At 45.4% G+C, this 12,457-nt stretch overlaps 1 protein-coding gene across 1 annotated transcript; it reads left to right on the forward strand.

Annotated features, from left to right (window-relative positions):
• The first annotated feature begins 2,900 nt into the window (after window positions 1-2,900).
• LOC139278793 (chymotrypsin B-like) lies at window positions 2,901-11,399 on the forward strand. The gene is made up of 7 exons (XM_070897931.1): window positions 2,901-2,958; window positions 3,056-3,159; window positions 3,762-3,841; window positions 3,924-4,002; window positions 5,017-5,197; window positions 11,024-11,157; window positions 11,238-11,399. The coding sequence occupies exons 1-7, from the start codon at window positions 2,901-2,903 to the stop codon at window positions 11,397-11,399; spliced, it is 798 nt and encodes a 265-aa protein (XP_070754032.1).
• Window positions 11,400-12,457: the final 1,058 nt, after the last annotated feature.

Here is a 12,457-nt window from a genome sequence, read left to right on the forward strand (position 1 = left end):
TTGGTACATGAAGTTTTGGAATGCTGGACTCAATGTGCAAGTATATCCCGTGGATACAGATAATATCACACGTACTGGTTGTTGTGCAAGGCGCAGCATTGGTACTCTTGCTGTTGTGAGCTTGTCAGAAATGTAACCGACATAAGAGGCATGCCATAGCAAGAGCAATAGCCAAAATATTGAACAAAGGGAATATAGACAGTCCGGCAGAAAGGACTTATCTTGTATAACCTTGATGGAAAAGCCAACAGGTGGGTCCTGCAGTTCGGGAAGTCGCACTACCCAAATGAAGGGACAATCCTGGGGCTCACCCATGAGGAATTAACTGGGAAATGGCCTGGCTTGGGCATATAGCTAAGGGCCATAAGCGGGGATTGTAAGGGGATGAAAAGTATATTTAAAAATAAAATAAGGTTATGGAATGAAATCAGGTTAAAGGGCGGAGCTTGTGCTTGTGTGCTTATCTGCAGAACAAGCTTAAAAATCCAGAACAAGGTTAAAACTTCAGAACAACACATTTCAATAGACTGAGGTCAGCTCCGGCATGAGCTGGAGAGATGAGATGAAGATGCTGTGGAACAGACCATTCAGCAGCTCATCTGATAAGGGTTAACAAATCAATATAGCTCTATTGATAAGCTGTAGGCCAACCGGTGGTCATAGAAGGTTGTGCACGAGGGTTACATGCCTCGGAAAATGTATAACTGTGTGTAGAACTATTACTCGGGGAAGATCCTTTCTTAGGCGGCTAAGACTGTGAGGCTTCCCCTGCATATGCTTGAATAAAGATTGTAAAAGTGAATCCAAGGTTTCGTGTGTTTGATTCTGTGGTCATTATAAGGGCGGGAGTCGATTCCTTATTTCAGGAATCCACCTTGAAGAAAAGAAGCCTTCTTTTTACCCCAACAGTTCTTATAAATCCTGAAGTCCAAGAGCTGTGTGTAACGGGGGACTAATATCAAAAACCCTGACAGGTATCACCTCCGTTGCGGTGCAGCCCTGTGCTGACTCCCCCCACCCCCCCATCTCTCATGTGGAGCATCAGGTTGTTGAGGAGAAGGCTGCTGTTGTGTTTGCTGCTGCTGCTGGTGTGGCTGGTGTTGTTGGTGCTGGGGCTCATCTTGGTCCAATTCTTAGACAGCATAAGCAGCACCCACACTGATTTAATAGATGGCAGGTAAAGTGGGGATCAGAGACCAAATCCCTCAATGTTTTAATACTGAGTAGCAATGTGGTGAGAATGGCTTCCGAGGTTGCAGAAAGGACCTACAAAATCTTGACAGCTAAATCTCTGCCCAAAATGGAGTCAGCAAGAGCCTTTCCATTCGGCAAGGAAGAAGGTGTAATGTGGGAGTATTTACGTGTTTGTCCCAGCTGTCAATTAATGGACTCGCACAATGGCCACAGAGCTTCCGTCTCCCCTTCACAGGCGAGGTTCCCGAGGTGCGTGAATCCCGTGCTCAAGAAGTTAAAGCCAAAACCTGATGTTAAAACACCTCTTAAAGGTTGCTCAATAAGCATTAAGTACTTCAATGAGGTTACTCGCCTCTCCCGGGTGGGTCTGTGGTGCACTGGGAAACGTGTCTGAGTTAAATGTGGAAGTTGGTGGGATTACAGCGGGTTCCCAACCCCTGGCAATTTTGATGATTTTTACTGTCAACCTTCCCCCAAACCCGCCGCTCGGGACTGGGAAATTCCGGCCAATGTTTGGACCTGTCGTTATAGTGAGGAGGTTTATCTTCACAGATTCTCACTTGGTGATCTTAACCAGGCTGTGAGGCAATGACTGAAAGTGAGTTGAGGCACTTCTCCACAGGAAGGAAGGAAGTTAGTCTACTCTCATGGCCAGTTACAGAGCAGCATAAGCAGTAAGGAGTCTAGGGAATGCAATCACCAATATTTAGACACAAAATAAAACAATACATAGCCTTCTAAATACTTTATTGTAAATTACTATTCTCCCTTTACCTAATAATTAACAGCTTGGCCCAGGGTAGCACTGACCTGTGAGTCAGAAGGTTGGGGGTTTAGGTCCCAATTCAGGATGAGCACCCTTCGGTGCAGTATTGATGGGTGCTGTATTATTGGAGTTGCTGCCCTTTGGATGTTCAGGTGGAGGTAAAAATACCATGGCACGAACTAAAGAAGAATTGGGGAATTATCTCTTTAACAACATCAGATTAACTGGTCATTTATCTCACAACTGTTCGTGGGATCTTGCTGTGTGCAAATTGTTTTGCTTACATAACAAAAGTGACTAGACTTTACAAAAATGGTCATTCATTCACTGCAAAGTGCTTTGGGAAACGCTGAACACATGAAAGGTGTCTTCTAAATGTAAGTTCTTTAATTTCTATCAATAATCTAGCTCAATCTCTTTATTAATACCCTTCTTGAAATGAATATCCCTTTGTTTATTTTTCTTGTGTAAAAAATTTGAAATTAAATTAAGGTGAATTTGTGGTGTGAATGTTGCTCCTTTGCATAAGAAGTTGAAATGTTCCCCAGCAATTTGGAAAATGTGACTTTCTTATCAGAATACTCATGTGGAAAAAAAACATGTTCCATTAGTTGAGTTTATTTGTTGGTCAATATAATGGAAACTTTTTCAATGTCATATGATTACATACATGCTGAGCATCTATTCTTTCTCAGGTATGTGCCGTTGACATTTCATCGATCATCTATATTCTATTCGTTCAACAGCTTGCAAGTACCCACAGTCCTTCTATTTTGTGATGTTTTTACTGATCTGCCATGTAATTAATTGGTTTATTTTGGAACGAAATCCTGCCACGTATAGATTGGGCAAAAGCTCAGACTTTTATCTATTAGATACCCAGCGTCACAGTTCAATTATATAAAGTCATAACTGCAACCGTCAAACACGAACAAGAACCATGGCTTTCCTTTGGATCCTCTCCTGCCTTGCCTTCCTCGGCGCAGCTTACGGACGGAGTAAGTTATAATATCTAGAAAATATCTTAAGTACCTATTTTACTTGGAGGTGCTCTGGTGAGACTGATTCCTGTTTGTACATTGCCTTCCAACATAGACTGTGGGATTCCAGCCATCACCCCTGTCGTCACGGGCTACGCAAGAATCGTGAATGGTGAAGATGCCGTTCCTGGATCTTGGCCCTGGCAGGTCTCCCTGCAGGTAGGTAGAAGCTAAGGCTCCAGGTCTGAGTAACTCCTAGTCAGGTAACTCTTACATTAGTAATACTTCATTCTGTTTAAAAAGTTCCCCATTCCAGTAAAAGGCAAATATTCCTCGTCAATTTTCACTGGGGCCCCTGTGTTCATTTTGATGAGCATAGTGTAGCTGCTCTTCTGTAGTGTATTCTGGGTAAACAAATCATTTTCCATTTATTGTTGATAAAACAAAATAATACGAATGGTGCAACATCATTAGAAATGTGTTGCCAGGAGCCAAAAATTTTGTGTGGATCAACGTCCAGTTTCAAGGATGCAAGATGGCTGTTGTAATCACAATATGAGCAGTTTAGACATTTAAAACATAGGCGTGATCTGATCAAAACGTTTTTTTTTTAAAGGCCCCCCTTCCCGGCCAATGATAGAACATGTCCATTGTAAAACTTGCTGCTGACTCATCTTTCTGTCAGTTTTGATTTTTAAACTTGCCCCTCGTCATACAAAGCCAGGTCAGTGAAGATTAATGTTTGTAAGGCGGATAATCTGAACAATAATTGATCAACTGTTGGAATTCTGTACTGAATAATTATTTCCTTTCTGCATTAGCAAACCAATGGCTTTCATTTCTGTGGTGGCTCCTTGATTAGCGAAAACTGGGTTGTTACTGCTGCCCATTGCAGTGTGAGGTAAGGTTACAGTATCAGCATCTTCAGAGTCCATGTTTAGCAATATTAAGGGATACTGAGCATGATATATTGTTTCCTGTAGCTCAAGACACGTTGTAGTTATCGGAGAATACAATAAATGCTCAGCGGATGTAAAAACTCAGTCCATTCGAGTTGCTAAGGTAGGAATGCTCTGAGCTTCACAGTGAATTTTATTCGCGGTTTTATCAATTCAGTTTAAGAGTTAAAATTAGAATCAGTAACTCTCTTTAAAAGAATTTAAGGCAGTTAGAGAATATTTCTAGCAATGTTTGTTCAAATTTGTCTTATACCATGTGTGCTAGTTTTATATTATCCCTCTCTTTTAAACTAAGCTCCTGGACACGATATAGTGCAAGGTATTTGCCACAAGTGATTTTTCTCCCCAGCTCAAATGCATAACTTTACTTTTTATTGAGAAACCCACCTGTAGGGTCTAGGCCCGTAAAACAGGACACCACTGGACAAAGGGTCTGGGCCCTTAATACAGGACATCACTGGGCAAAGAGTCTGGGCCCGTCATACAAGACATCATTGGCAAAGGGTCTAGGCCCGTAATACAGGACATCACTGGGCAAAGAGTCTGGGCCTGTAATACAGGACATCACTGGGCAAAGAGTCTGGGCCCGTAAAACAGGACATCACTGGGCAAAGAGTCTGGGCCCGTAATACAGGATATCACTCAGCAAAAGGTCTGGGCCCGTAATACTAGGCATCATTGGGCAAAGGGTCTCGGCCCATAATACAGTACATCACCAGGGAAGGGCTGAAGTTTGTAATACAGAACATCACACAGGAAGGGCTGAAGTTTGTAATACAGAACATCACCAGGGAAGGGCTGAGGTCTGTAATACAGGACATCACCAGCAAAACAGCTGAGGCTCATAATGCAGGAGATCGTCGGGTAATGTCTGATGCCTATGACCAGCAAATCACCGGGGAATGGCCTTTGCCAGTTTGCAGAACATTGCCTGGGCGAGAGTCATGGCCCATGATGGAGGACGTCACCAGGGGAAGAGCTGAGCCACATAATGTAGAACATCACTGAGAATGAAAATAATAGCAAACACCAGAGAAATCAAGAAGTGGTTGGGTAATGTAAAACTTGGGGTTTATAAGCCTGAGGGAGGAACTAATTCTGGCCTTGTGTCTTACAGGCAATTACCCATCCCAAGTGGGACTCCTCTACCATCAACAACGACATCACTCTTGTAAAGCTCTCATCACCTGCTACGTTCAATGCACGTGTGTCACCTGTTTGTCTCGCTCGTGCAAATGACAACTTCAGTGCTGGCAAGCTGTGTGTCACTACAGGATGGGGACTGACTCGCTCCAATGGTACGACAGCTCTATTGCTTTAGAGAGAGCAAAGTTATGTTGACTGCTGTAGCCAGATCTCACTCAGAAAAAGAATCAGTCGGACGTGGAGTCGTTATTTACTTATTGTATCCATCAGTTAAATGCTCCAAGCAGGAGAATGTAAAATATTATTATAGATAGGAGTCTAGGAAATTCAAATATTATTTCTGAAAGGCACAAATACAGTCGACAGAATCTTCGAATTCTGAATAATTCCCCAAGTAAAGTCCTGACCCTGCAGTACAGACATACACAAGGCACATGCTGAAGTCAAGGTCACTCAGGACCTGCACCTTTATTTCACAGCTCTCGAGTGCCACACTTGCCTGAGACCAGCCTTTATATACCTGTGTGGAACGGGTATGCAGTGTCTCCTGCAACTGCACCCCTGGTGGTAAAGTATGCTTATGGTTATAGGTCATATCTAGTTACAGTCATGTATAGCATGGTAAGATACAGTTATATACAGTAGTGTGAGATACTTGACATTACCCTCCCCCAAGGTCTTATTGTCTTTATAGATTCAGTCTCTCAGGTTGTCTATGCTCTCGCGTGGAGCGTCTTAGTTGTGGTTCAGTTGTTTGCCTTGGTGCTTGTTCTTCTTTTGGTGTGATTGCTGGTATCTCGCCTGGGCTGTCTGTTTCGTTCAGTATGATTGCTGGTATCTTGCCTGGGGCTGTCTGTTGAGATTGCCCTTTCCTCAGGTTGTTCCCTCAGTCTGTCCACCAGGTGTGGTGTGAGTTCCACATTGTAGTCTGCCTCTGATTCTGCAGTGTTGTTGGTGAATCTACTTTTTACTTGGTCGACATGCCTCCTGCAGGTTTGGCCATTGTCCATTTGTACAACCAGCAGCCTGTTTCCTTCCTTGCCTGTTACTGTCCCTGCAAGCCATTTGGGACCCCTGCCATAGTTTAGCACAAACACTTTGTCCCCTAACACGTTCCACCTCCCCCTCGAATTTCGGTCATGGTACTCAGTTAGCATCCGGCGCTTTGCCTCTACAATTTCATGCATGTCTGGGAGGATTAACGAGAGTCTAGTCTTTAAGGTCTGTTTCATCAATAGTTGTGCAAGGGGAACCCCAGTCAACGAATGCGGACGAGATCTGTATGCCAGCAGCAGTCGCGACAGGCGGCCCTGCAGCGTGGGACCTTGGATTTTTAGCATGCCTTGTTTAATGATTTGCACTGCTCGCTCTGCCTGGCCATTGGAGGCCGGCTTGAATGGTGCCGTCTTAACGTGATTTATGCCGTGGTCAACTATAAAATCTTAAGATTCTGCGCTGGTGAAGCACGGACCATTATCACTGACCAATATGTCAGGAATTCCGTGCATTGCAAACATGGTTCTAAGGTTCTCCACAGTGGTGGAGGTGATGCTCGAGTTTAAAATGGTGCACTCGATCCACTTTGAAAATGCATCGACGACTACGAGGAACATTTTGCCCATGAATGGGCCCGCATAGTCTACATGCACCCGTGACCACGGTTTGCTGGGCCAGGGCCAGGAGCTTAGGGGGGGCCTCCCTGGGGGCATTACTGAGTTGGGCACAAATGGTGCACCAACGGACGCAGAGCTCCAAGTCCGCGTCAATACCAGGCCACCAGACATGAGATCTGGCTATGGCCTTCATAAGGACGATCCCCGGGTGCTCGCGATGGAGCTCCCGGACAAACGCCTCTCTGCCTCGCAAGGGCATAATTACTCGGCTGCCCCACAATAGGCAGTCTGCCTGTAGTGATAGTTCATGCATGCGCCGATGGAAAGGTTTGATCTCCTTGGGGCAGGCATCGTGAGCCTCTGCCCAGTCACCAGTTAAAACACATCTTTTGACTAAGGATAACGTGGGGTCGCTGGTCGTCCAGGCTCTGATTTGACGAGTCGTCATGGGCGAACCTATGGACTCAAAGGCATTGATTGCCTGACCATCTCACAGTCCTGTTCGTCGGACCCTTCCATGGTCGCCAGGGGTAGCCTGCTAAGCGCGTCGGCACAGTTGTCTGTGCCTGGTCTGTGCCTTATCGTGTAGTCGTAAGCCGCCAGCATGAGTGCCCACCGCTGAATGCGCGCCGAGGCGTTGCCATTTATTGCCTTGCACTCAGATAGCAGGGACGTGAGGGGTTTGTGGTCGGTTTCTAACGCGAACTTGGCCACGAAAAAGTATTGGTGCATCTTTTTGACACCGTACACGCACGCGAGCGCCTCCTTCTCAACCATACCGTACCCGCACTCCGCCCGCGAAAGTGACCTGAAGGCATAAGCAATGGGTTGTAATTTACCCGCATCATTGACATGCTGTAAAACGCACCCGACCCCGTATGCTGATGCATCACATGTAAGAACTAGCTTTTTACCTGGGTCAAAAAAGGCTATGTTGGAACATAGAAGGTTGCTTGCCTTATTGAAGGCGCATTCTTGGGCATACCCCCAAAGTCAATCGCACTCCTTTCTGAGTAGCATGTGGAGAGGCTCCAGCAGCATGCTCAAGTTCTGCATAAAGTTCCCAAAGTAATTGAGTAGCCCGAGAAAGGCGCGCAGTTCCAAGACATTCCGGGGCTTGGGTGCCAGACGAATTGCTTCGGTTTTGGATTCTGTTGGGCGGATTCCATCAGCGGCAATCCTTCTGCCCAAAAATTCAACCCCGGGCGCGAGAAACAGACTTGGTTTTCTTAACTCTTAGGCCTACCCGATCCAATCGACTTAGTACTTCCTCCAAATTGCGGAGATGGGAGTCGGTGTCCCTGCCCGTGATGAGTATGTCATCTTGAAACACAACCGTCCCCGGGATGGACTTGAGCAGACTCTCCATGTTGCGCTGGAATATAGCAGCTGCCGACCTGATGCTGAATGGGCATCGATTGTACATAAAAAAACCTCGATGTGTGTTGATGGTGGTGAGTAGCTTAGACTCTTCGGTCAGTTCTTGCGTCATATACGCAGATGTGAGGTCTAGTTTCGCGAAATGTTTTCCTCCAGCCAACGTGGCAAATAGGTCCTCCGCTCTGGGCAGCAGGTATTGGTACTGTAGGGAGACTCTGTTTATGGTAGACTTGTAATCCCCACAGATTCGTACGGATCCATCAGGCTTCATGACGGGGACGATGGGACTTGCCTAGTTGCCAAATTCCATGAGTGAGATAATGCCTTCCCGCAGAAGCCGGTCCAGTTCGTGTTCAATCTTTTCCCTCATCACATAAGGCACAGCTCTAGCTTTGTGATGGACCGGTCTGGCATCCTGTATGATGTAGATTTTAACTTTAGCCCCTTTGAAGGTGCCCACACCTGGCTGAAAGAGATATTCAAAACGGCTTAGAACTATTGAACAGGAGGTCCGTTCCTCTGACGACATGGCGTGAACATCATCCCATTTCCAATTTAGTTTTGCCAGTCAGCTTCTCCCCAACAGTGCTGTGAGATCTCCGGGGACAATCCACAGGGGAAGTTGGTTCACCGTCCCTTTGTGTGTGACTGAGAGCATGGCACTGCCAAGGACTGGGACGATTTCTTTGGTATAGGTCCTTAGTTTGGTGTCGATCTTTGTGAGTTTTGGTCTGTTGCTTTTGTGCGGCCACAGTTGTTCAAATTGTTGAACGCTCATGAGAGATTGACTAGCTCCCGTGTCCAGTTCCATGTTGATGGGTATCCTGTTGAGTAGGACCCTCATCATTATTGGAGGCGTCTTGTTGTAAGAACAGTGGACATTGATCATGTTGACCCGCTGTACCTCGGCATCCCGGGCACTGTCCCCATATCTTCTGGTCCGCTTTCCGACCCTTCCGATACGTATACCAGCCGAGCTGCTGTTTTCCTGCACATGCGAGCCAGATGTCCTGTATAGTTGCAGTTTCTGCAAACAGCATGCTGAAATCGACACCTCCTTGTTGAGTGCCTTCCCCCACATCTCCAGCACAGACCACTTCCATGTTTCCGAAGGATGAGCTGCGTCTGGCTGATCTCTCTTGAGCTTCTCTCAGTCTGTAGTTGATTGCTCGCATTGTGGGTTGATGAGGTGTGAACGGCCGTTCATGTGGCCCTTGATGGCTTCTGGCGCCACTGTCTGCTATTGAAGGCCTGCTCTCCTGCCTTTGTCTGTGTGTGGGGGTAGTGGCTTGTTTCACGCTGTGAACCCCTTGTTCCGATGTTTCGTTAGTTGTCGTACCCGCAGTGTAGATCAACCTCAGTTCTTCTTCTCCTGCCAAGAATGTCTGTGCGATCAGTGCTGCTGTCTCTAGGGACAAGTTCTTGGTCTCTATAAGCTTTCGGAATATGCCTGCGTGGCCTATTCCTTCAATGAAAAAGTCTCTCAGTACTTCTTTCCTTAGATCATTGGAGAACTCACATAAACTAGCCAGCCTCCGAAATTACGCCACAAAGTCGGGTATGCTCTGGCCCACACAGTGTCTGTAGTTGTAGAACCTGTGTCTGGCCATGTGTAGGCTGCTCGCTGGCCTCAGGTGGTCTCTCACCAGTGTGCTCAACTCCTCAAACGACTTGCTTGCTGGTTTCTCGGGTGCCAGCAGGTCCTTAATTAAGGCGTATGTTTTCGAGCCACAGCTGGTCAAGAGATGGGCTCTTCTCTTGTCTGCCTTATCATCGCCTAACCAGTCTTTGGTTACAAAGCTTTGCTGGAGCCTTTTTATAAAGTCCTCCCAATTGTCTCCAGCATTGTATTTCTCATCTGAGCCTTTGGTAGCCATTCTGTGGATTCTGTGATCCCGTAACTCGTTGCCACTGTAAAGTCCTGACCCTGCGGTACAGACTTACACGAGGCACATGCTGAAGTCAAGGTCACTCTGGACCTGCACCTTTATTTCACAGCTCTCAAGTGCCACACTGGCCTGAGACCAGCCTTTATATACCTGTGTGGAACAGGTATGCAGTGTCTCCTGCAAGTGCACCCCTGGTGGTAAAGTATGCTTGTGGTTACAGGTCATATCTAATTACAGTCATGTATAGCATGGTAAGATACAGTTATATACAGTAGTGTGAGATACATGACATCCCATAAGACACTTCTCCCTCTGTGCTTAAGTTGAATGTGTTATTACAGGGCTGCTGAGTTCCTACATCAGTTCATGATGTGAAGACCAGTGCAACATAGATAAACATACACACTCCTGGTACCAGCGACGGTATTTCATTGCTGCGGCCTATTAACTGTCTGGCCCCTCCTGTCAAACAATAGCAGTTAGAGAAATACTGCCGTCCAGCCCGGAGAGCTGTTCAGTGACCAGTTATAAGTCAATGTGTTTTTTTTTGTACAATGTAACTTTGTTGAGCTCAGTAGTAGTAGAATAAGGAGACAGATAGTAGTAGAATAAGGAGACAGATTTAAACTAGTGAAAGGTAATTAGAAGGTTCTTCAGGCAGAGAATGATCAACACTTGGATCGGACCGCCAAGCAAAGCGGTGCAGGAGAAAGCTCTGGAGTCTTTTAAGAGAGAACTAGATGCAGCAATGGAGGAGTGTAGGGTTGTTCCTGAGGGAATGAATTAAGATGGGCAAAATGGCCTTCTTCATCATGGAGTATCGTGTGATCTTGTTCATAATATAGGAATGTGAAGAAAAGAAAGAAAAAGCTTTACAAGGTTACGACCCATACCATTTATCGATCATTATATAGTGCTCATGCGACACATCAAAGCATTTAAGACACATGTAATTTGCCTAAGAATAAGGGCAGTTCAGTTTGTGTGCAGAGCTTACAGCAAAGGCCCCAAACTTTCCCAAAACAAGTGCTTTACAAACACAATTAAGACTTTATGGGTTCAGGAAAATCTAACGATACTTTTTCCCCTCCTTCAGCTTATGGCACACCTTGCATTCTGCAGCAAACATCTCTCCCTCTCCTGAGTAAAACCCAATGTCAGAAGTATTGGGGCAACATGATCTCTGATGTGATGGTCTGTGCTGGTGCTTCCGGTGCTACTTCCTGTATGGTATGTAAACACCGCCATTGGGAAAGGTTTGATTAACTTCATGAGATGCCACCCATTAAATCTGATTTGTTTGTTTACAGGGTGACTCAGGTGGACCTCTCGTCTGTCAGGAAGGAGGAACCTGGTATCTGGCGGGAATTGTTTCCTGGGGCAGTGGCTCTTGTTCTACTAAGACTCCTGGAGTTTATGGTCGTGTGACTGAATTCCGCAGCTGGATCGATCAGACACTTGCCAACAATTAAACGGATATTTATTATATTATGGAATTCAAATAAAAATCATTGACTAGCTATTTACAGTTTGTCTGACTGTTTCTTGCAATTCTCTCACGTACTTAAATTATAAGTGTTATTAAGAATGGCTTTGAACAGAAAACGTAATACTTTACAGGGAAACAGATGTAAAGCTGGAGTAGTGACACCCATCACCAATATGCGGTATTTTAGGGAGGGGAGACAAGAGCCTCCATCGACAAATCCGGTCCAACCCTCGAGTTCCTGATCCCAATGTATCAACATGTGAGAGAGTTGAGTCGAGGCCAGGAGGTTCCACACAAGTGGAGAGGTAACAATCAGAGGCACACTCATCTAGGAACATAGGAACAGGAGTAGGTCATTCAGCCACTCAAGTCTGTTCCACCATTCAATTAGATCAAGGCTGATCTGTAACTAATTTACCCGTCTTGGTTCCATATCCCATAATATTCTTGCCTAACATATATCTGGTAATCTCAATTTCCATTTAACCCAGCCTCAACAGCGTTTTGGTGGAGAGTGTTCCAGATTTCCAATACCCTGTGTGTGAACACATGTATTCTGACATCATCCCTGATTGGCAAAGGTCTAATTTTAAGGTTATGCCCCCTTGTTCTGGATTCTCCCAGCAGAGGAAATAGTTTTTCTGTTTCTACCCTATCAAATCCTTTAATTATCCTAAACATCTGAATTTGATCACCCATTATAATTGAACCCTTTTAGTCCTGGGACCATTCTAGTGAATGTTGCTGCACCTCTCCAAGGTCACTATATCCTTCCTGAGGTGCAGTGCCCAGAACTGAACGCAATACTCCGGAGCAACAAGAGCTTTGTACAACTGTAGCATTACTCCAACCCCTTTGTATTACAGCCCTCTTGAGATTAAATGTAACATTCCATTAACCTTTATTAACATATATTTTGTACCCATTCATTAGATTTAGTGATTTCTGTACATAGATCCTTAAATCTCTCTGTTACTCCACAATTCCTAGCTTCTCGCCATTTAGAAAATACTCTGATCTATCTTTCTTGGGTCCAAAGTG

Source organism: Pristiophorus japonicus, chromosome 13 (genome assembly GCF_044704955.1).
Source record: "Pristiophorus japonicus isolate sPriJap1 chromosome 13, sPriJap1.hap1, whole genome shotgun sequence".
Taxonomy (NCBI): Eukaryota; Metazoa; Chordata; class Chondrichthyes; family Pristiophoridae; genus Pristiophorus; species Pristiophorus japonicus.